This window comes from Euprymna scolopes, chromosome 36 (genome assembly GCF_053919585.1).
Source record: "Euprymna scolopes isolate OS-2025 chromosome 36, ASM5391958v1, whole genome shotgun sequence".
NCBI classification, from domain to species: Eukaryota; Metazoa; Mollusca; class Cephalopoda; order Sepiida; family Sepiolidae; genus Euprymna; species Euprymna scolopes.
Genome location: NC_136517.1, coordinates 3,885,424 through 3,912,076, shown reverse-complemented (window position 1 = coordinate 3,912,076; position 26,653 = coordinate 3,885,424). Strand labels below are relative to the sequence as shown.

Below are 26,653 nucleotides of genomic sequence, written 5' to 3'. Positions count from 1 at the left end.
TAGCGTAGGGATTAGAAGTGTCGACTGTCAGCTCGATTGCTGAGGTCAAGTTTCTATTCTGGCTGGAGAGACCTGTTTGTCTAGCCACACTGAAGAACTGTGATACAGCAAAACAGTCTATCTGTGGCTGACTATATATATATATATATATATATATATATATATATATATATATATATATATAATTTTGTGTCCATAGGAAATCTTGTCGGGGAGCAAAATAAAAGTTAAAATAAAAAAAAAAAGAATAAATTAGTCAAGTCAGACGATGAATCTCAACCAGTCCTCTAATTTGAAAAGGCCCTATTGGGTTGAAATAGATTAATAATGAGATCTGGATAAGTTTTGGTTGTTGTTTTTCTTGTAACTTATATTTTGTACTATTGTATTTTGAGTATAAGAGAAATGACTAGAGTGCTCAATATCCTCTTTCATATGTAAGAGGATATATCTCATATGTGTCACAACATTGACTGTCAAACTAATGTATAGTGTTCCTTAAAATAAAATTTAAATGCACACACACACACACACACACACACACAATATTTTTATTTATATAGACAAATATTACATAGTCGTTACACTGAACATGCTAATATTTCGGACAAGTGGTTGGCAAAGTCCTCCTCAGGCGACATAATACAGCTTATGTGTCACTGAAGATGACTGGTTCTCACATTGCTATGTGAAAACCAGTTGTCTTCAGTGACACATAAGTCATATTACATCGCCTGATGAGGACTTTTGGTGTTTGTCAATTAATTGTCCGAAATATTAGCATGTGCAGTGTAGCGACTATGTAATATTTATCTATATAAATAAAAATATTATATTTTGCTCTTTTTTATTGAGCACTCTTAATAACCTTGTTTTAATTCATGAGTCTTCTCTCTTGAACACCTTTAACTTGGTGTGTGTGTGTGTGTGTATATATATATATGTATATATTATGTATCTACATAAAATGTTATATATCTACTTGTAGTGTTTACTTTGAGAGTGTTCAGTATACATGTAGAGCTAGATAGTAAGTTTTGAAAATATATATAGCAATTAAGCTATTATAATTATTCTTTAATTAAACAAAATAAATTTTATCTTAAGATAACAACACATGGAAAACATGAATAAATAATAATAATCATAATAATAATAATAATAATAATAATAATAATTAAATAAACAAATAAATAAACTAGTATAAAATAAAATATAAGCGAAAAGCATTCAGATAAAAACTATGTCACTTCCCAACAGAAAGAAAAGGGTAACCCATTCCGGCCAAAAACGAACAAAGAAAGAGGTGAATCAGTACTATGGTAATATATATATATACTATGATGTAACATCGATTCATTCCATGCAATAGCCTGACGAATCCTCACAAGAATAGAATGTGGAAAATTTGTGTAGCTTAATTGCCATATATATTTTTTCAAAACTTGACATATATATATAGTAAATGTACTAAAATTTGATACGTTGAAAGAATGATTGTTAAGATAAATAAAACCTACGAAATTGGAATATAGCTAAATTGTTATATATATATATATATATATATATATATATATATATATATATAAAGTAAGTTTTCAAAATATATATGGCAATTAAGCTATATAGAATTTTCCACATTTTATCCTCGTGAGGATTTGTCAGGTTATTGCAATAAATAAATGTTACATCGTAGTATATATATTACTGTAGTATTCGGTTTGATGATCAGCCGATCAGATTCTTTATTCACACACCCATTTATCATAGGGAATTGGTGCACGTTTATCAAATAGAGGTTCACTTGATCTCTAATTCAGTTCTTTTTTGTTCACTTTTGGCAGGGATGGATTTCTCTTTTCTTTCTGTTGGGGAAATGCCATGGCGTAAAGAGGTTTCTCCCTTATTCCTCTTTCTGTGACCCTTATTGACTTGATAATGTAATAAAGTTCCTATGTAACTTTACTCTTTATCTTAACTGAGTCTCTCTCTCTCTCTCTCTGTCTATCTCTCTCTCTCTTTATATATATATATATATATATATACACACTCACACGCATGACATGTGACGCTGGTTCATTGCTTTTGCTATCATTTTATCATGCAATTTGTTTGCTTCATTCTCTGACTTATTATTCCGTGAATTCTTGCCATATAAATGAACACGGTGACACCAGATGAGACCTTGCGGCAGATGGGATATTTATTTTGTCACTAGAAGAGAGGGGGCGTTGTATGAGAATTGGAGGCGAGCAGAAAGGGTCAAATAAAAAAAAAAATAAGCAAAACTCATCGATGCAGAAGATAAAATTCCTAAGAATTAAATCAAGGAAACCAAGCGCTTTTGTTTTAGCTGCAACCACAAAAGAAAAGAAAAAACAAAACAAAAAAAAACAAAAAAAAAACAAAAAAAAAAAACGCAGTTTAACCAGAACCCTGTTCTCTCATTTGATTTCGTTTTTGTTTTTTTCTGTAAAATCCAAGGTTCAAGGAGTTGTGTTATTTATGCCATTTTGGTTTTGTGGATCCATTATTTTGCTATACCTTTCATGCACTGTCTGAAATTAGATTTTTTCCCTCTTTCCTCCAGGTGAAATAGTGGCAACGTGAATTAGTTTACAATTCTCACTGGTATTATTATTATTATTATTATTATTATTATTATTATTATTATTATTATTATTATTATTTTTTTTTTTTATTTGTTTTCAACATTTACTTACTTACTAGGCGTTCTCACACAGATGATCATCAGCAAGTGTCTCCAAATTTCCATTACTCTACATCTTTTTTGATAACCTTTGCAAATAAATGTTCATTATCTCAACAGTCGTTTGCCATTAGTCTTTACTGGAATTTGGGCGACAATAAGCCTCCCTCAGCTCCTAGTCTCCTTCGCAACCATCTAGTAGAGGTCTGGTTAGTGCTTTTTCTTCTTGGTCTTTCCATCTTCCTTGATCTTTGTCGACTGTTTGGTATGATGCTAGTTTTTTTTTAATGGTCAGCATTTGTTGCTTATATCGACTAGTTTAAACATTTAAAGGTTTTTCTTTATGATTTCAGCTGTTTTTTAAATTGTTTTTTTTTTTTTTTTTTTTTTTTTGCATTTTCACCCCCAAACAAGACACAGTGCCAAGAATTCCAAAGTCTAGCAGTCTTAGGGGAAAAAAACTATTAGAGTAGGAGGCTTTCTGGCATCTTTACTGTGCAGGGGTGATATTTTGCTGCTTGTTGGGGATAGTTACGTCGAGGGAGTACAAGGGCTTGTAGTTCATTGGAGCACTTACCATTAAAATATTTGTAAAACAGGCAGAGGGATGCAACATTTCGTTGATGGTACAGAGGTTGAAGCCTAGGTTGGCGACTCTCTTTTGAACTCTGAGTTAGTTACCATCCATTTCATAGTCTCAGTCTGCCTCTTGATTCCAATTTCTCTTAGTCATTTTCCAAGTTTTTCGGAGCTGTCCCTAGTGCTCGTACAATTATTGGTATCACATTCATTTTCTTCATGTTCCTTTCCATTCTGCGACAAGTTCTGCTTATATTTGTTTTGTTTTTTTGTCTCTTGGATTTTCACTCTGTGGTTTGCTAGGATGGCAAAATCTGCAATTTGTCAGTTTCTTTCCTTCTTGTTAATCATTACAACATCCAATCTTCTTGCTTCGATGGGGTTTTACCTTCATGTCCCAAAAGATTTTGTGGTTTTTGTTTTCCAACAATGTCTCTGGTTTATGTTTGTATTTTCTGTCTGCATGTTCGGGTTCAGTCATCTGCAAAGCTCCCCCTGCACTGCCATTCTCATGCAGTTGTGTCTGTTTTTATAATCTTTTTGGGCTAATTTATTGCATTAATTTATTGTGATTTATCATTTTGTCTCTTTGTTCACACAAGTCTACATTTACTGTTTTCCTGTGTTTTATCTATTTTAATTTTAATATGATTAGTTATAATTGCGTTGTTCTGTGCGGCTGTTACTAGAAATTCTGTTTCTCTTTTCTTTTGTCCTTTTCTTAACCATGTCCAGATATTTTCATGATTCTCTTTTTTTGTCATTCTTATGAATCATCCACGTAACTCTTACGCTTCCCATTTTGCTTGTCTTTTTGTTTCTGGTTTTATCAGATCCCAAATTGTTTTTCCCGATGGTATCTCTCGTTGCGGCGATTAATTTTTCTGCGTTCTTTTCTACACAATCTTTTACATTTATCAGTCCTCCTCCCCCTTCGTTCCTTTTCATATGGAGTCGGTCAGTATTATCTTTTGGGTGTAAGACATTGTGCATTATCATTAGATTTTCATCTTCTGATTAAGATGCCGAAGTTCCTCTTTGGTCCAGCTTATGAATGGTCCAGAGTACCTTATTATTATTATAAACATTACATAAGCGAATATATATCAGAATATATAGAATATCAAAATATAAGATTTCAAATTATTAGAATATAAAAAATAAAATATCAACAAATAGAATATCAAAATATTAGAAAATAAAAAAATAGAATATCAAAATATTAGAATATCAAAATATTAGAATATCAAAATATTAGAAAATAAAAAAATAGAATATCAAAATATTAGAATATCAAAAAAAAAAAGAATATCAAAATATTGGAATATCAAAATATTAAAATATACAAAATATAAGAATATATAAAAAAGAATATCAAAATATTAGAAAATAAAAAAATAGAATATCAAAATATTAGAATATCAAAATATTAGAATATAAAAAAAAAAAGAATATCAAAATATTAAAATATACAAAATATAAGAATATATAAAAAAGAATATCAAAATATAAGAATATATTAAAAATAATATCAAAATAATAAAATATCAAAAAATAGAATACCAAATATTAGAATATAAAAATATTAAAATTAAAAAAAATAAAATATCAAAATATTAGAATATCAAAAAAAATAAAATATCAAAAAATAGAATACCAAATATTAGATTATCAAAATATTAAAATTAAAAAAAATAAAATATCAAAATATTAGAATATGAAAACATTAAAATATCAAAAAATAGAATATCAAAATATTAGAATATCAAAAATAGAATATCAAAATATTAGAATATGAAAAAAATAGAATATAAAAATATTAGATTATAAAAATAATAGGATATCAAAATATTAGAATATCCAAAAAATGAAATATAAAAATATTAGAAAATCAAAAAATAAAATATCAAAATATTAGAATATAAAAAAATAAAATATAAAAATATTAGAATATCAAAAAATAGAATATCAAAATATTAGAATATGAAAAAAATAGAATATAAAAATATTAGATTATAAAAATAATAGGATATCAAAATATTAGAATATCCAAAAAATGAAATATAAAAATATTAGAATATAAAAAAATAAAATATCAAAATATTAGAATATAAAAAAATAAAATATAAAAATATTAGAATATCAAAAAATAGAATATAAAAATATTAGAAAATCAAAAAATAATAGGATATCAAAATATTAGAATATGAAAAAAATAGAATATAAAAATATTAGATTATAAAAATAATAGGATATCAAAATATTAGAATATCCAAAAAATGAAATATAAAAATATTAGAATATAAAAAAATAAAATATCAAAATATTAGAATATAAAAAAATAAAATATAAAAATATTAGAATATCAAAAAATAGAATATAAAAATATTAGAAAATCAAAAAATAATAGGATATCAAAATATTAGAATATGAAAACATTAAAATATCAAAAAATAGAATATCAAAATATTAGAATATCAAAAATAGAATATCAAAATATTAGAATATCAAAAAATAATAGGATATCAAAATATTAGAATATGAAAAAAATAGAATATAAAAATATTAGATTATAAAAATAATAGGATATCAAAATATTAGAATATCCAAAAAATGAAATATAAAAATATTAGAATATAAAAAAATAAAATATCAAAATATTAGAATATCCAAAAAATGAAATATAAAAATATTAGAAAATCAAAAAATAAAATATCAAAATATTAGAATATAAAAAAATAAAATATAAAAATATTAGAATATCAAAAAATAGAATATCAAAATATTAGAATATGAAAAAAATAGAATATCAAAATATTAGAATATGAAAAAAATAGAATATAAAAATATTAGATTATAAAAATAATAGGATATCAAAATATTAGAATATCCAAAAAATGAAATATAAAAATATTAGAATATAAAAAAATAAAATATCAAAATATTAGAATATAAAAAAATAAAATATAAATATATTAGAATATCAAAAATAGAATATAAAAATATTACAATTTAAAAAAATAAAATATCAAAATATTAGAATATAAAAAAATAAAATATAAAAATATTAAAATTTAAAAAAATAGAATATAAAAATATTAAAATTTAAAAAAATAAAATATCAAAATATTAGAATATAAAAAAATAAAATATAAAAATATTAAAATTTAAAAAAATAGAATATAAAAATATTAAAATTTAAAAAAATAAAATATCAAAATATTAGAATATGGAAACATTAAAATATCAAAAAATAGAATATCAAAATATAAAATATTAAAATATTAGAATATCAAAATATTGGAATATAAAAATATTAAAATATCAAAAATAGAATATAAAAATATTAGAATATCATAAGAACATCTTAAATGAAAATAATTTTTATCAAACAAATTGGATTCAAATTCAGGACAACCAGATTGTCAGTCTGTGTCATTTTTTTTAAACGAGTTACTTCTTATCAAGGCATAAAAGCCACGTGAGGATAAGGATTAAAGCTCAGTTGAGCAGCTTCCATGAAAATAATGATAGAGCAGAGAAAGATTAGCAATATCTGCCCAGAGGGAAGACGTTTCCAGATATTCCATGATACGAAATCTTGTGAAATAGAAGTTTGTGCTAATCTCTAGCAAATGTCCAGATATTTTAGGAGCTATTCACTACTGGATGATATTACAGTCAGCACATCAGCTGTTGATTTCATAGAACAAAGTCCATGTTGCTTGTTACTGAGTAGGCTGCTTTTGCTGAGGTTATTGACTCTATTTATCACAGATTCAAGTAACTTATTCATGACGCACAGGAGACTGATTGGTCTGTACTGACATGCAGAAGGCTGATTTCCAGTATTTTTAATTACTCTCTAAAAATTTTCAAGATTTTAGGAATTATTTCTCTTTTAAGCAACGGTTGAGCAACTTTGAAAGAATTGAATCTATTTTCTGTTGCAGTTTTGTAAGTACTATAATTGGAATGTTGTCAGGGTCAGTTACTTTGCTAGCATCAAGGTTCTTGATAAGTTTTACCAACATCTCAGATAGCTATGTGCAGGTATTGCTTAGATTATTTTCAATCTTAGAAGTAAATTCAGGAGGTAGGTGATCCTGATCGAAGAGGGTAGAGTTTGATGCAAAGTTCTTAGCAAAAAGTTTGGCTTCATTGAATGCTGAGGAAATCACCTGATAGTTGGGATAGAAGTGAAGTATCTGTTCAAGACCCTGTTTGTTATTTATCAATACTAGGCAGCCTCAGACTTTTCAAATTGAAGGTTTGAAAAGAACTTGATTGATTATTGATAGAAAGTTTCATAAAAAATCCAAGAAATTCCAACAAAAATCGACCAGTCGTGGTAAACCTCAGACTGTACCGCTACCATTGCACACAGAAACTAGCATTTCAATTGTTTTTTAATAAAATAAATGTTCTCAAACCAAAGCTGCCTTTCAAACTGCCAACAACCATTGAAAAAGAGTTGTAAAAAATATATGAGTTATATGTTTAATTCATACTTGAGTAGCTGATTAAGTTTTTTTTCAAACCTTGAATGCAGGGGCATTTTTTGATATGTAACATCTGAGGCTGCCCAGTCAGTCAACGAGTATCGATACACTATGCGCGATGGAGAGTGGACACATTCTTGAAAGAAAAATTTCTGGCAGATCAACCACCTGGGAATCGCATCGACTGATTTCACAAGTATCATTTTTTTTTTGTTTTTTTTTTTTGAATGCTAATGAGTTAGCATTTACCAAAGTTCACTTGAGGATAAAGATTAATGAGATTGTCAGTTGGATGAGGACCAATGCGATGATGAAGATGACGATCATCATCATATTCGATTAAATATCTATTTTACATGTTGGCACGTTTTGGACAGCTTTAAGAAATTGAGGTAAAAACTGATCTTTCTCTGCCAGATTTGATATGCCATAAAAGAAGCAAAGAAGATGAAAAATTTCTTCAACATCAGAATTCATTTCATTATTTTATTCATTCGTTATTTCATTCACTCGTTATTTTATTCATTCATTATTATCATTCGTTATTTTATTCATTCATTATTATCATTCATTATTTTATTCATTCGTTATTTTATTCATTCGTTATTTCATTCATTTGTTATTTCATTCATTCATTATTTTATTCATTCGTTATTTCATTCATTCATTATTTTATTCATTCGTTATTTTATTCATTAGATATTTTATTCATTTGTTATTTTATTCATTCAGTATTTCATTCATTCGTTATTTCATTCATTCATTATTTCATTCATTCATTATTTTATTCATTCATTATTTTATTCATTCGTTATTTTATTCATTTATTATTTCCTTCACTCGTTATTTTATTCATTATTTGTTTCATTTAATTCATTTGTTATTTTATTCATTCATTATTTCATTCATTCAATATTTCATTCCTTCGTTATTTCATTCATTCGTTATTTCATTCATTTGTTATTTTATTCATTCATTATTTCATCCTTTTTTTAAATTTTTATCCTTCATTTTATTCCTTTGAATATTTTTATTCAAATAAAAAACATTAAAAAAATGAAGTTTTTAATAAAATGTTTGTCTTTTAATTACTTACGTGGATTCAGAAGCGGATCCTGATTGTTCTTGTTTGCCAGGTATGACGTTTTTTCCTCTCTTTTTTCTTCATCTTTTCTTTTCGCCTTTTTTTTTCTTCCACCTTTTCCTTTCGCCTTTTTTTTTTCTTCACCTTTTTCGTTTTTTTTCTCTATTTAGAATAAATGTAATTTTCTTAAACGATACCTTTTTCTATCAACAGATACCAATGTTTATTTATAGGCTGCCAATAATAATAATAGCTCCCATACTTTCAATTTGTACCATTAACGAATACTACACTAGCACCTTACATTCATTAACACTTGTCCTCAAGTGGCCTTCGGATAAGTGTGAGTCAAAAATTTTTAAAATAAAAATAATATAAAAAACAGTTGTGTATGTGTATATATGCTTGGCTACATCTATAAAACGGCAAAATAAAAATTCACAAAATTTCTTGATTAATATTGCCACAGATGAATGATATCTAAAATTTAGAAAAAAAAAATCATTCTTTGAGTTGAAATTTTATGAATAATGCACCTAAACTGATGCAGATTTTGTCAAGAAGGGGATTTCTTTTCCAGTCACTAACTAAACGCCGTGTAACCTTGCTAGTAATAATACAAGAGAAAATGTGAATCGTTGGGTCACCTGTTGAGCTCAGGCTTAAAATTATTTCAATCAAGAAACATGAATGAGTTAGCAAAGCCAGTCAAAGTCAAAGATGAGAAAGTAGTAGGGGCATGGGAAATGTTAAGAGAAGGAGACTATAAGGTGTAGTAGTAGCAGATCAGAGGATGTTGTAATTAAAGAAGAAATTGAAAATTCCAGAATCTTATATAAATGGTTTGAAGGAATCTAGCATTGAAATATGTTTGTATTTGTTTGCTTTTATTCTTATGAATTGAGTACATTTTAATTAACATTTTACCCATGGTGATACATAGATTAAAAACTCAATATATACGCATTCAACTATAACAATATATATACATTCAACATTAATAATACAATGCAAGACCCCTCTCCCCATTTAGGCCATTCACAAACAAACGACATCCACAGAAACAGTCTTCACTGCTAACAATACAGATGCATTCTCCTCTTTCGCATTGCTAATGACAACGATACTATACTAACACTAATCCATGCCATATTCTGGATACTAACTTTGTAGATAAAGTAAGAATATTAAATTCAAAATGATATCACTTGATAACATTATAATAGTTTCAGAACAAATTTTAGTGCAACGTTTCTTGACGGTAAACAAACGTGATCTGAATGGGAGGTTGCTAACTTTGACTGAACGTTGTGTTAACGATGGGCGTTTTTATTCCAAAAAGAAATGGAATCGTTAAAAGTCAATTTCAGCAAAATAAAAAAGTCCAAAATTGATTTGCTTGTTTTTTTTTTTCTTCTGATTAGTTGTTGTTGTTGTTGATGATGATGAATACTATTCTCATCTTGGTTGTTATATTTACAACGTTTTGGCCGATGTAACCTCCAACTTTTTTCAGGTGCATCTTTTGTGAACTTGGTAAATTCCTAAGCAGTTGTGCAATAGAATTTTTAAAGAAAAACAAATAACTTACATAGGATTATAAAAGCAAATGAAATCGAAACTAGTGGCCATGTTGCACAGTCATGTTTTTTTTTTGTGTTCAGAAATTATAATGCGTTCATCTGCTTTTCCAAAATTTCTGTCCAGTTTTAATACGAAAACAGACGAAAATCAAGAAATGAAAATGAAAAATAAAAATAAAATAGTTAATGTATTCAACATCTGCAAGAACACATGGTGCAATGGATAAAGGACTTTGGTGTTCGGTTAAGAAAAAGCTACTATCTTCTGGAGGTTGCAGGTTCAATATTCAGTGTGGGCAACAATGTGGGAAAATGCAGTTGCAAATTACTTAGGACTTCTACCCAGTCATGGCTGACAGAACAAAAACATGCTACCCCATGGATTAAAGAGTTTGTTCAAAATTTCATGCATTCCTGGATTTGACTGAAAGATTCGTGAGTTGCACAAGATAAAGATTTGGTGTTACATCAAAACGTTGTGAAAATAATATTCAAGATGAGAACAGTAATTTGAAGAATCCAAATAATATGAATCCTCATCTAAAAAATAACTTTGGAATTCATTTTTTTTTGTGGTAAAATACAATAGAAAATACAGTTAGAAGAAAAGAACATGTGTTAGACTAATATTCCTGTAGTGCACCCCCCCTTTTTTTTTTTTTAAATATTCTTGGAAATGCGTGGCCAGGGCTGTAGCAATATCTAAAACCTTTTACAGAGTTTGGCATGAAGGTCTTCTAATCCACACAGCTGGATAAAGCAGAAGTAAATATATCTAGTTCACTGACTGAAAGATTCGTGAGTTGCACAAGATACACCTGAAAAAGATTTGGTGTTACATCGATCAAAATGTATATATAGATGTTCAGTTGGTAGATACTAAATAAAACGTATATATAGATGTTCATTTAGTAGATACTAAATAAAACGTATATATAGATGTCCATTTAGTAGATACTGTAATATCTTCATTGTTATCATATTAAAAAGAATATATGTTTACCATTCTGTTTGATGCTGTTTTACAAAATGAGTTTATGCTTTCTTAAATTATTATTTTCATTATTATTATTTCATTTATTTTGAATGTTTGCTTCTCTCCTCTTTTTTTTATTTGTTTTTTTTAATTTTTAGTCTCATAGCATGTTTGCGTTTTACCAATTTCACCAATGAGTTGTCTAATTCAGCCCAAATACTGTTTTGGACTAATTCAGCCCAAATACTGTTTTGGACTACAAAAAGAAAAAAGAAAATTTTTGAAAAAATATGGTAAAAATGAAGTAGATTGGTCTTCAATATATGCACAGTAGAACCTCGGGATATGGTGGCCCTAGAATACGTTTTTTTCAGGTTACAATGTGAAATACGATGTTTTTCTGGCTCCTGGTTACAGTATTTGCCCCACCTTACGGTGTTATTTATAATATTATTTGATTATATACATGTGTATTATATTTTGTTGTTGTGTTTTGGAGGTTTCATATTAAGGATGATGCTGAGTTCATATTGGGCCAATACATATAACGGATATAACGATGATGATGAGAGGTAGACAGTTCTGTTCTGAGATGCTTGGGACTTCATATATATACTGAGGGTGATAGATGCACAGTTGATATATTTCTTATAACACATATAGAGAGGAGGAGGAGGAGGAGGAGGAGGAGGAGGAGGAGAGATACATATTCTTGGAAGGGTTACACAATGTTCATAATAAGATGTTTAACACATTACCTTTGGTTTGTGGAATGACGACACATGACAACTGTTACAAAATATCGATGATGATTCTTTATTTCATTGGACCGGTCGAATGATGATGACGTCAGGAATTCAAATTCGGGATCTACATAATTAACCTTCTACCCTTTCGCCTCTCAGGGAACCCTCCTCTGACTTGGCCAATCAACTCTCCCCGACCAACTTAGCTGACTGTTCTGCCTCAGCTACCCTGATCTGACTAACTCTAGCTCCTATATTGAGAATATCCCTTTTGCTATGACGTCAGAAGTGTGTTTCCCAAATGTGACCAATTCACGTGGCTATGCACATGTTTTTCCAAACGCGCTTTTGACAACAAAAAGAATTCTCAACATAAACTCTAACCTATTTTTTAACAATGTATTTTTAATTTGTATTGTTCATTCTTTTTGGCTAACATTTTTAATATTCAGTTTATAAAAGAATGAACAATCAATTCTTTTTTACAATATAAACAATATCTAACTATTTATAATAGAATTTAACAATAGACCTTTTTAACATTCCGATTTCTAACATTCTATTTCTTAACCTTGCTTACAAAGCTCGAATCTCGGTTTGTCCTAATCTCATTTTCACTTATCTAATGTTCTTCTTATTTACATGGAAATGGACAGCCCTTTTTCCTGTGACATTGTTACCAATTTTTAATGCTGTATCCCGGGGTTCTACTATATATTTTCATTTTTCGGATAAAATTTTCAAATGTGAATTTTAGGGCAGTACTATAACCTTCTAATTATGAATGCATGGATCGTCTGAAGGTGACTTTTTGCAGTCTGTTTTTGTGGGGTTTATTTTAGCACTGATGAGTGCCCGTGCTGAAGAAAAAATAGAAACATATACAAGGCCTGTCTAAAAAGTATCCGACCTTAGGCTAGAAAAAATATTTTGCATACCTGAAAAAAAAAACATGTCTGGAGAGCAGGGAGGTTGGCGAACGACTGGAATTCCATGTTTGGCAAAGAAATATTGGATTAAATGGGATGAATGTGCAAGGGTGTTGTCGTCGTGCAGTTGCCAAATTTATGCAGTCCACATGTCTGGTCTTTTGCATCCAACTACATCACAGAGATGCCAGAGAACATCTTCATTTGTAACTGTTTGTCCTTCCAGTGTGTCTTCATAATGCACAAGTCCACGGATATCAAAAAGACAGAATCATATTGATTTTGCTTTTCTTCTGTCGCAGTTTTTCCACGTTGGAGATTCGGTATACTTCCATTGCGACAGCTTTTTTTTTGTTTCATCCATGACTCTAGTTATCATGACTTCTGGTTGTTTCTAAAATTGAAGACGCCACTGAAAGGATTCCGTTTTGAGAGTAGAGAAGAGATAATGTGGAACACGATGGCGGAGATGAACACCATTCCAAAAGAAAACTTCCAGAGGTGTTTCTAGCAGTGAATGACCGGTGTTCTAAGTGTGTGCTAGCACAAAGGACCTACTTTGAAGGGGATTAGACTCCAAACCCCATCATGTATGTGAAATATTTTTTCTGGCCTAAGGTCGGATAATTTTTAGACAGGGTTCGTACAGTGAACCATGTATAAATCAGTATGCAGCAACATAATCGTTTGCTTATATAGTCAAACTTTTGGGGATGAACATAATGAGTGCCTGTTTCCAGTGAAAAATAACACCGTAAAATATTAAAAGTATTTATGTATACTAGTGGGACCTGTGGAAATTCCCTCTAGACAGAACAGATACTATCCTTGGATCCTTGAAGGTATATTTTAGTTTCGCGTACGGCCCAAAAGTGACATCTTTTAAAAAACATTTTTTTTTATGTTACGCTTTGGTGAATGGGGAATCCTATTTATTAAAGAGGAGGATATATAACAGACTATGAACATTAAATTATCTATATATATATATCTACATACTAATTTAATGTTTATAGTATGTTATCACCTTCTATCCTCTTTTTTAATAAATAGGATCTCCCGATCGAATAATTTATAATCTGGAAACTGACAGATGAACATATTTACGCACATTAAAGGTACTACGGTATTAATATATAGATTAAAAGAATATTCATCTCAAAACTAGTAAAATTAATTTCGGAACAGAACAGTTTTGCACCACTTTTATCTGATATTAAACTTTATGTCTAGAATCCTTATTTCATTGCTGGTCAAAATCTATTACATTTTAATTCTATAAAAGATCTAAGATTTAAAGACAAAGCTGAAGATATTATATATTATTTGTTTTTATTGGAGTCCTTTGAGATGAGTAATTAGTGTATTTATTTATTTATTGGTGCTCAATATTAAAGGGAGGATGTATGAACCCAAAATCCCCCCCAGAATAAAATAAGGGGTTTGTGCTCAATTAATAATGTACAGTTAGAAAAATGTTTCAGCATTAAATGACCTGAAAAGTGTTAACAGGTTATCAAATGATAATTTTCCATTATTTTTTGCTTTTTGTTTCTGTTTTGTTTTTTGTTATTTTGTTTTATTGTTATCTTGTTATCTTGTTTTTTTGTTATTTTGTTAAACGTTTTGGGATCTTGTTTCGTGTATCTTTGTTTTTATTTTTTTCTCTTTGTGTCTTTTTATGTTCTGTACTTGTTTTTTGTTTTCCTGATTAAAAAAGAAACAATAAGAAAAATTGTTTTCTGTTTGTCTTTTTTTGTATTTTTTTTTGTGACAAATCCTAATACTATCATATTGTATCTTTTATTTCGGTGTTTTTGATTTTTGTTTTTTGTGAAAAAAACTAATACAAGTAAAGATGGAATTAATTTTGTGTCTTTAGTTTATTTCTTATTTTGATTTCTTTCCCATGAAAAACCTAGTAATAAGATTGAATTGATTTCATTTTATTATTATTATTTTTGTTTTTGTGTCTTCGTTTTTTTTATATTTTAACTTTTTTTTTTGTATTATTTGAATTCTTTGGACTACTGTTCTCATCTTGAGTCTTATTTACACGTTTTTTCTCGTTTTGGTCGATGCAAATTCTGAGATTCTTCAGATGTATCTTATTAAACTCAGAAATTTATCTGTCAACTTTGGAATTATTTAATATAAACAGTTAACATGCTTATCTTCTATATACACACACCCCTAAACACCCGGGCAATGCCGCATACCCCTCGCTAGTCTATATATATATAAAAGGCAAAATGTGTGTGACCATTTCGTGTATGTCTCGCGAAGGCTTTTCTCGCACACAGTCCCGTGGGGGGGGGTAACGATTGCTTGCAACTGTTTATATACGCCCTAGATAATAATATCTAGGATTTGGGAAAGCGTGTCTATATATATAAAAGGCATCTAGATTTATTTACACCGACTTTTACAAAATTATTGCTATTTTGGCTTCTCATGTGTTGATTGGGCTTTTTCGTATAAAAAGCGAAACTAATTCAAACTAAAACAACGTTCTCGGCATCGCACCGGGAAACGTCCAGAATCAATCAGCTTTGATCAATGTGGGGACAAACTCCTCTCATATCAGACAATTGCTATTCAATCTGGACAATGGGGCCCCCTCCCCAACATCTGTTGGGGAAAAAACCAGTCAAAGATGGGTAAACAAACCCAAGTTAACTCTGTGACTTCTATTTGACCTCAATAATTAGGTCAAATAGAAGCAGCAGAGTTAACTTTTATTGCTTCCACCTGTCAATAGTTAAATAAATAGATTCAAACATATTTCTCTTGTATGTCTCCGTGGTCCAGTGGTTAACGTTGTATGTCTTTTTTTCACACTTTAATTTCGAAGTTTGCCTCAAGAGTTCGGGTTCGGGTTCGATCCCCATACTCACCTACCAAAACTTTTTTTTTAATTTTAACCCCCACTCACCCAAAACCACACACACCTCAAAACACCCGGGCATCGCCGGGTACCCCCCGCTAGTCTATATATATAAAAGGCAAAATGTGTGTGACCATTTCGTGTATGTCTCACAAAGGCTTTTCTCACCGATGCTCGCGTGGGGGTTACTATCGCTTAGAACTGTTTATATACCCCCTAGATAATAATATCTAGGATTTGGGAAAGCGCGTCGCGTCTAGATTTACTTACAGCGACTTTTACAAAATTATTGCTATTTTGGCTTCTCACATGTTGATTGGGCTTTTTCGTATAAAAAGCGAAACTAATTCAAAGCTAACACTGTTCTCGGCATCGTGCCGGGAACGTCCACAAGCAATCTGCTTTGATCAATGTAGGGCTAAACTCCTTATATCAGACAATTGCTATTCAATCTGGATAATCCCCTTTAAATGGGGAGCCGGTTTCCCCCCACCATCATCTTGGGGAAGCGAAAACTGCCTCGCATTGAAACAAAGTAAACAAACCCCAAAAAGCTGTCCCGTATTAAATAAAATACTGCTACGTCATCTCATAACGCGATGACCTCATTTAGCTGCTATTTGTCAATCAAACCGCTTTCACTCGCTTTATAAGCCTTAACTTAACACTCTAATCAATTCCTCTTACTCCTGGCCTAGAAGGTTAAGTGGTTGGCTTTTGTTTCATCTCCGTGTCAACGCTTCTGGGTTCAATCCCCCGTCCCGACCAAAACTATTTTTTTTTCTTTTACATCTTTAAACACCCGGGCAACGTTTTTTGTTTTTTTTTACTTCGCTTATTATTTAGTTTCCCCCCCCCCACACACACACACAGCGTTGTTATCCTAAGATTGCAGGTTCAATCCGACAGGGTTATTTATGCCATTTTTTTTCCGTTTTTTTTTTCGCTGTTTTTTTTTTGTTTTTGGTTTTGGTTTTTCCGATTTTTTAACATCGTTTCAGGGTTATTACTTACCCCCCCCCCTCCATACACACACCTCCAAACACCTAGGCAACGCCGGGTACTCCCCGCTAGTCTATAATATAAAGGTAAAAATCTGTTTAAAACTTTCCATAGAGGCAACGGATTTTCATGAAATTGGTATCGTTTTGAAGCTCGACCCTTCGGACGAAAAATATTGAAAAATTGGCTGAAAACATTAATTCTTTGACCCTCAACTGGGAACTTTTCTACAGGAAAGGGTTGTTGTTTTCGCCGATATTTTCGAAAGTCATCTCTTTTCGATTGACTAGCCTTAATTTAAACCTTCACCACTTCCATTTTGGCGATGGACGCAACAGCAAAGACGTAAGTTTTTTTTTTCATTCTTTTCCTCCTTCGCAGTACAGGTTCTTTTTTTTTTTTTTTGCTCAAATACCCAGGCGACGCCAGGCACTCAGGCTAGTCTATTATATAAATCTCACCTGTCTGTTTAAATGTATCTATGTATGTATGTTTTGCAAAAACTTTCAACAGAGGCGACGGATTTTCACAAGATCGGTATCATTTTGAACGTCGACAAATATCAAAAAATTGACCAAAAATATTAATTCCTTCACCCTCAACTCTACGGGGAGGGATCACTTTTTTCGCAGATATTTTCAAAAGTCATCGCCTCCTTTCGATTGACTAGCCTTAAATTTAATCTACATCACTTCTTGGTTGGCGATGGGCACAACAGCTAATGGGTCACGTTTTTTTTTTCACTTTCTTTTCCTCCTACGCTGTATGAGTTCAAGCCTGCCTGCCTACTATTACATTTTTGTTTTTATGCTCGCAATTTTCCATTTTTTTTCTTTTTTTTTTTTGCTCAACTAACACCCTTACACACACCCCACTTTTTTTTTCTGCCTTCGCGTCACAGGTTTGAGCTTGCATTTTTTTTTTTTCTTTTGTTCAACACACACCTACAAACACTCGGGCAATGTCAGGCACCCAGACTAGTCCATTATATAAATCTCACCTGTCTGTTTAAATGTATCTATGTATGTATGTTTGTATGTCTGCCTAAAACTTTCGACAGAAGGGAAAGATTTTCTCGAGATAGGTTTTGTTTTGAAGCTCGACCCTTCGGATGGCAAATATCGAAAAATTGGCTAACAACATTAATTCCTGGATCCTCAACTGGCCACTTTTCTACAGGGAGGGGTCGTTTTTCTCGCGGATATTTTCGAAAGCCATCCCCTCTTTTAGCCTTAATTTAAACGTACATCTTTTCCTTCTTCGTGGTACGGGTCTGAGCCTGCCTGCCTACTACCCCCTCTTTTTATTTTGGCTCAACACACATCTCCAAACATCCAGGCAACGCCGGGCACCCAGTCTAGTTTAATATAAAAGATTAACATGCTTATCTATATATATAAAAGGCAAAATGTGTGTGACCATTTCGTGTATGTCTCACAAAGGCTTCTTTCGCACACGCTCCTGGGGGAGTTAGTATTGCTTAGAACTGTTTATATACCCCCTATATAATAATATCTACGATTTGGGAACGCGTGTAGTATATAGATTTATTTGCGTCGACTTTTACAAAATTATTGCTATTTTGGCTTCTCGCGTGTTGATTCAGTTTTTTCATTTAAAAAGTGAAACTAATTCAAAGTTAACAGCCTTCTTGGCATCGCACCGGGAAACGTCCAGAAGCAATCAGCTTTGATCAATGTTGTATATCAGACAATTGCTATTCAATCTGGACAATTTGGAGCTGGTTTCCCCTTCCCCAACATCTGTTGGGGAAAAACAGTCAAATTTGGGTAAACAAACCGAAACGCTGCGTGACTTCTATTTGACCTTCTTAATTAGGTCAAATGGAAGCAGCAGAGTTAACTTTTATTGCGGACACCTGTTTTTAATAGTTAAATAAATAAATTCAAACATGTCTCTATTGTATGTCGCGGTGGCCCAATGGTTAACGCCGCATGCTTTTTTTTTTCACACTTTAATTTCCAACTTTGCCTCAAGGGTTTGGGTTCGATACTCATACTCACCTACCAAAACATTTTTTTTTAATTATTCCCCCCCCCCCACGAAGTTTTGATTAACCTCAAAACACCCGGGCATAGTCTATATATATAAAAGCGAAAATGTATGTTTGTGTATCTGCTAAAAACTTTCGACAGACACAACAAAACTTCACAAACTCGGTATCATATTGAAGCTCCATCCTTTGCTCAAATAATATCGAAAAATTGACCAAAAACGTTCATTTTTTCACCTCGTAATCGACAATTTTCAACAGGGAGGGGTCAACAAAAATGTCCCTCTCGACCGGTTCTACACATGCGGCAGATGACGTCATGACCTGATTTACTTTAAATAGTTGAAAAACTGAACAAATTTCATGTACGTCGCGTTAACTCAGTTGATTAGCGCGTTGGTTCATTATCTAAACGTTTTGGGTTCGAATTGTGGTATGAGATGTCTTTTTTTTTTTTTTTTTTTTTAAATTTAAATATTGAACCAGTGTTATTTAAGCCATTTTTCACGTAACGTTCGTTTTTCTGTTTTTTTTTTTTACTTCGCTTATCCACCCCTGACCACACACCCAAAAACACCCGGGTACCCACCGATTTTTTTATCGAAACAGGCTTATTTAAGCCATTTTTCATGTGTTCGTTTTACTGTTTTCATCGTTCGTTTGCCTTATGTTAGTTTTTTTGTGTTTTTTTTCCCGCTTAAGTGTTAACGTTTTTTTTTTTTTTACTTCGCTTATAACAAACAAACCTGCATCGTCGTCGTAACGCTCAACGACTTCCGGTCGCGCACTTGTCAGTTTGGTTCTTATTTAAATAAATTCAAACATCTTTCAGTAACTCATTCTGGCTGACCGATTTTATTTTCAAACTTCACCTCAGGGATTTGGGTTCGATCCTACCAACTTTTACCCCCCTCCGGTTTCTTTTTTATTTAACACCACACACACCTACACACACCCGGGCAACGCCGGGTACCCCCGCTAGTTTTATATAAAGGATTAACATGTTTATTCAATATAATAGGGATTACCATGCTTTTTTAATATAAAGAGTTAGCATAATTATTTAATACAAGGGGGTTAACATGCTTTTTTAATATAAAGAGTTAACGTAATTATTTAATATAAGTGGGTTAACATGCTTTTTTAATATTAGGGGTTAACATGCTTTTTTAATATTAGGGGTTAACATGCTTTTTTAATATTAGGGGTTAACATGCTTATTTAAAATTAGGGGGTTAGCATGCTGTCATTCTAGAAGGACTCATGGCAGAATTGATAAAATATTTAGTAAAATCGAATCATAAGTTACATTATTCTGGAGGTTGAAGGTTCAATCCTCAGTGTGGGTGACACTCAAAATTCAATTTCAAATTACTTAGGAGCATTATTCTTTCAATATTGATCAAAATCGATTACATTCGAAATTTCCTGCCAGTTTCCAAGTTTCACTGATCGTTTCCCGAGTTTGTCCAGATACACCTGCAAAAGGTTATACTGACCAAAATGTGCAAATGACATGCAAAATGAAAACAATAGTCCAAAGAATTCAAATAATATGAAATTCTTATCTTGATATTTCAGAAATGTTTTGCTTTTTTTTCCGCTTCTTTTCATTTTTTTTATTTCAAAATAATTTGTCTCAGTTGATGTTTGAAAAATTCTTTTTCTTTTTGTTTTAATATTTGATTTTTAGTCTAATATTTTGACATTTTGCTTTTAGTTTTTGCATTTATTTTAATATTTTTATTTTCATTTTTTATTTTCATTTGATTTAAAATTTTATTTTCATTTTTTTATTTCCATTTTTTTTCTGAGTTTCGTTTTTTTTTTTTTTAATTTTTTATTTTAATTTTTTATATATATTTTTTGGATTTTCATTTATTATTTTCATTTTTGGATTTTCAGTTTTTAACAATTCATTTTTATTTTTCATTTTCATTTTTTTATGATTTTAATTTTTTTCTGATTTTTATTTTTTATTTTAATTTTTTGTTTTTTAATTTTTTATATTTTATTTGTTTTTTTTAATTTTTATTTTCACTTTTTTTAAATTTTTTATTTTTCTAGTATGAACATTCAGTTTTATGAGTTTTTGTCCTATACATCTCACTGCAAAAATTCAAAAATAATTATTTTAAAATATTAACCTTCCCTCCACCCCTCTTTTCCGTTAAAGCTTCTTCTCCCCCCATCCCTAGATTACTAGTCTATAATAATATCATTAGTCGTAGTCTGCGAGTGTCACTAATACCATCACTGTTTGGTCCCTAACGTTGTAGGTACCTAAATTAGTAGCAAGCCAGTGGTGTTCACAGCCTCACACGCTTGGTAAGTGCAAACCCCAAACATCTCTGCATGAAGCTTACCTTTTTCTTTTTCACCATCTCTTTTTATTTGTTTTTTTTTTTTTTCACCATCTCTTTCTGTTTGGTTTCTTTTTTTTTTTTTTTTCACCATCTCTTTTTGTTTGGTTTCTTTTTTTTTTTTTTTTCACCATCTCTTTCTGTTTGGTTTCTTTTTTTTTTTTTTTTTTTCACCATCTCTTTTTGTTTGGTTTCTTTTTTTTCACCATCTCTTTCTATTTTTTTTTTTCACCATCTCTTTCTATTTATTTTTTTTTTTTCACCATCTCTTTCTATTTTTTTTACCATCTCTTTCTGTTTGGTTTCTTTCTTTTTTTTTCACCATCTCTTTTTGTTTGGTTTCTTTTTTTTTTCACCATCTCTTTCTATTTTTTTTTTTTTCACCATCTCTTTCTATTTTTTTTTACCATCTCTTTCTGTTTTTTTTTTTTCACCATCTCTTTCTATTTTTTTTTTTCACCATCTCTTTCTATTTTTTTTTTTTTTCACCATCTCTTTCTATTTTTTTTTTTTTTCACCATCTCTTTCTATTTTTTTTTACCATCTCTTTCTGTTTGGTTTCTTTCTTTTTTTTTTTTCACCATCTCTTTTTGTTTGGTTTCTTTTTTTTTTTCACCATCTCTTTCTATTTTTTTTTTCACCATCTCTTTCTATTTTTTTTTTTTTCACCATCTCTTTCTATTTTTTTTTTTTTTCACCATCTCTTTCTATTTTTTTTTCACCATCTCTTTCTGTTTGGTTTCTTTCTTTTTTTTTTTTCACCATCTCTTTTTGTTTGGTTTCTTTTTTTTTTCACCATCTCTTTCTATTTTTTTTTTTTCACCATCTCTTTCTGTTTGGTTTCTTTTTTTTTCACCATCTCTTTCTATTTTTTTTTTTCACCATCTCTTTCTGTTTGGTTTCTCCCCCCCCATCTCTTTCTATTTTGTTTTTTTTCACCATCTCTTTCTATTTGGTTTCCTTTTTTTTTTTTTTTCCTTTTAACCATCTCTATCTATTTTGTTGCCTTTTTTTTTTTATCTTTCTGTTTTGTTTCATATTTTTTTTTTTTTTTATCTTTATTGGTTTTGGAAATATTTTCTGATCCCAACCATAAATATATATTTTATTTTTGGAAGATAGGGAGGCTGAAGATGACTCGCTCCCTCTCTCTCACTAAAAAACATTTTTATTGAATTTATAAGAAATTCTTCAATTTTATTTAGATTAATGTTCTCATTTTGAATGCCGTTCTCATGTTTTGGGTGTATGTAACCTCCAACCTTCTTCAGGTTTATCCTGTCGAACATGGGAATCTGAACAGAACTTTGAATGGAATGTTTTATCTAATTCAGATTCCCAAGTTCGACAGAAAAATTTTCGAGTTCAACATGATACAACGTTTCGGCTGATGTAATCTCAATTTCAAGTGGACGCAGGAACCATATGGAAGTTCAAACTGAATCCTTCATTTAATCCCTGGGGATAACTTGCTCTTCTTCCATCAGCTATGTAATTTTGAATTCCTAGTATCGCCTGCATTAAAGCTTGAACCATCAACCCAAGAAGACTGCTACTTCAAACTATTAGTTTAGCACTTTTATCCATTGTATCATAGATCCATGTCTGGAGGTTTGTGGTTCAATCCTCATTGCAAGCAGTACTAAGAGTTTAATTAAAAAATTATTTTATACTTCTACCCAATCATGGCTGATAGAACAAGAACAATGTACCATTGTAGGTGAAATAAAGGATTCAGTTTGAAATTTGATAAAGATTCCCAAGTTTAACAAGATGCACCCGAACAAAGTCGGAGGTTACATTGGCCGTTTTGTAAAAATGACATTCAAGATAAGAACCGTGATTCAAATGATACTAAAAATTAGTTGTTTAATTTTTAGAAGGGGGTTCAATTTTCTATATAAATTTAACCTATGATAATCCCCCAATATATTTTTGAACAGTCTTTAAGTAAAAATTCCTGTTTGCAGAAACCTCTTTGGGAATTTTAAACAGTATTAAGAATCATTTTTATCTTAATATTAGTTGTGCCTACCCGGCATTGCCCGGGATGTAATGAAATAGTTTGGGTCTTTAATATTTATTTGTTTTCCCATCTTTTAAACTTATACAGAAAAAGAAATAAAATGTTAGGAATACAATTTTTTATGGTCTGCGAATGGAAACGTTCAACCGCACATGAAAGAAAGAATTTGTAGGAAGTTGTGCAAAAACCAGCGAGGCTTAAGAATCCAAGGCTGGATGAAATGCTTGGAAAGGGAGAGGCAGAAGCAATGTGCAGGTGCAAGACCTGGTAAAATGACGGAAGAGTAGGGCCAAGAGTCACACCATAGTGCCAAGGCACTCCAGGCTCAAGTTTCTCCTCCTTTAAGCATAGAGTCAAGAAAAAGAAAATCAAATAGCCGTCTGCCAACAACAAGGAGGCCTGGCAGAATTTTGACTACAGTGTTTGCAAGTTATTACAACTAGCAAGGCAAAAAAGCATTTAAAATCAGTTGAAATATAGAATCACAATTATAACCAGCAAGGCATCCAAAACTTTTGGTCATGTATTTTAACTTTAGTTATTTAATGTAATATGAACAAACATCTTGCTACACATCTCCCTTCATAATGCCCCTGCAACTTATGTCTCCAGTAGTAGCCCCCTACTTCAAAGTGGCACTGTGCCTTGCCTCGGGTGAAAATTGATTAAACAAACAAAAAAAAAATCTAAAACTCCATCCGTTATTTATAATAGTGTTGTTATAATTTAACTTTTCAATTAAAATCCATCAATCCCTTATAAGATTGTTAATGCTTTAATCAAATTCAATTTCAATTAAAATCCATCAATCCCATATAAGATTGTTAATATTTTAATCAAATTCAATTTCAATTAAAATCCATCAAGCCCATATAAGATTGTTAATATTTTAATCAAATTTAATTTCAATTAAAATCCATCAATCCCTTATGAGAGTGTTAATATTTTAATCAAATTCAATTTCAATTAAAATCCATCAAGCCCATATAAGATTGTTAATATTTTAATCAAATTCAATTTCAATTAAAATCCATCAATCCCATATAAGATTGTTAATATTTTAATCAAATTCAATTTCAATTAAAATCCATCAATTCCATATAAGATTGTTAATATTTTAATCAAATTCAATTGCAATTAAAATCCATCAATCCCATATAAGATTGTTAATATTTTAATCAAATTCAATTTCAATTAAAATCCATCAATCCCATATAAGATTGTTAATATTTTAATCAAATTCAATTTCAATTAAAATCCATCAATCCCATGTAATAGTGTAATATTTTAATCAAATTCAATTAAAATCCATCAATCTCATATAAGAATGTTAATATTTTAATCAAATTCAATTTCAATTAAAATCCATCAATTCCATATAAGATTGTTAATATTTTAATCAAATTCAATTTCAATTAAAATCCATCAATCCCATATGAGAGTGTTAATATTTTAATCAAATTCAATTTCAATTAAAATCCATCAATCCCATATAAGATTGTTAATATTTTAATCAAATTCAATTTCAATTAAAATCCATCAATCCCATATAAGATTGTTAATATTTTAATCAAATTCAATTTCAGTTAAAATCCATCAATCCCATATGAGATTGTTAATATTTTAATCATATTCAATTTCAATTAAAATCCATCAATCCCATATAAGAGTGTTAATATTTTAATCAAATTCAATTTCAATTAAAATCCATCAATCCCATATAAGATTGTTAATATTTTAATCAAATTCAATTTCAATTAAAATCCATCAATCCCATATAAGAGTGTTAATATTTTAATCAAATTCAATTTCAATTAAAATCCATCAATTCCATATAAGAGTGTTAATATTTTAATCAAATTCAATTTCAATTAAAATCCATCAATCCCATATAAGATTGTTAATATTTTAATCAAATTCAATTTCAATTAAAATCCATCAATCCCATATAAGATTGTTAATATTTTAATCAAATTCAATTTCAATTAAAATCCATCAATTCCATATAAGATTGTTAATATTTTAATCAAATTCAATTTCAATTAAAATCCATCAATCCCATATAAGAGTGTTAATATTTTAATCAAATTCAATTTCAATTAAAATCCATCAATCCCATATAAGATTTTTAATATTTTAATCAAATTCAATTTCAATTAAAATCCATCAATCCCATGTAATAGTGTTAATATTTTAATCAAATTCAATTAAAATCCATCAATCTCATATCAGAGTGTTAATATTTTAATCAAATTCAATTTCAATTAAAATCCATCAATCCCATATAAGATTGTTAATATTTTAATCAAATTCAATTTCAATTAAAATCCATCAATCCCATATAAGATTGTTAATATTTTAATCAAATTCAATTTCAATTAAAATCCATCAATCCCATGTAATAGTGTTAATATTTTAATCAAATTCAGTTTCAATTAAAATCCATCAATCCCATGTAATAGTGTTAATATTTTAATCAAATTCAATTAAAATCCATCAATCTCATATCAGAGTGTTAATATTTTAATCAAATTCAATTTCAATTAAAATCCATCAATCTCTTATGAGAGTGTTAATATTTTAATCAAATTCAATTTCAATTAAAATCCATCAATCCCATATAAGATTGTTAATATTTTAATCAAATTCAATTTCAATTAAAATCCATCAATCCCATATAAGATTGTTAATATTTTAATCAAATCCAATTTCAATTAAAATCCATCAATCCCATATAAGATTGTTAGTATTTTAATCAAATTCAGTTTCAATTAAAATCCATCAATCCCATATAAGATTGTTAATATTTTAATCAAATTCAATTTCAATTAAAATCAATCAATCCCTTATGAGAGTGTTAATATTTTAATCAAATTCAATTTCAATTAAAATCCATCAATCCCATATAAGATTGTTAATATTTTAATCAAATTCAATTTCAATTAAAATCCATCAATCCCATATAAGATTGTTAATATTTTAATCAAATTCAATTTCAATTAAAATCCATCAATTCCATATAAGATTGTTAATATTTTAATCAAATTCAATTTCAATTAAAATCCATCAATCCCATATAAGATTGTTAATATTTTAATCAAATTCAATTTCAATTAAAATCCATCAATCCCATGTAATAGTGTTAATATTTTAATCAAATTCAATTTAAATCCATCAATCTCATATCAGAGTGTTAATATTTTAATCAAATTCAATTTCAATTAAAATCCATCAATCCCATATAAGATTGTT

General features: G+C 29.7%; 1 protein-coding gene across 11 annotated transcripts in view; it reads left to right on the top strand.

Annotated features, from left to right (window-relative positions):
- The window catches only part of LOC145260287 (ral GTPase-activating protein subunit alpha-1-like), a 476,501-nt gene that overhangs the window by 415,334 nt on the left and 34,514 nt on the right, over nt 1-26,653 (top strand). The window contains exon 48 of one of the 11 annotated variants that reach the window (XM_080118140.1): nt 21,292-21,340. The exons of the other annotated variants lie outside the window; for them this stretch is intronic. Coding sequence (XP_079974266.1) covers nt 21,292-21,299 — 8 coding nt within the window. The 3' untranslated portion in view covers nt 21,300-21,340. The remainder of the gene's footprint in view (nt 1-21,291; nt 21,341-26,653) is intronic. 11 annotated transcript variants of the gene reach the window in all.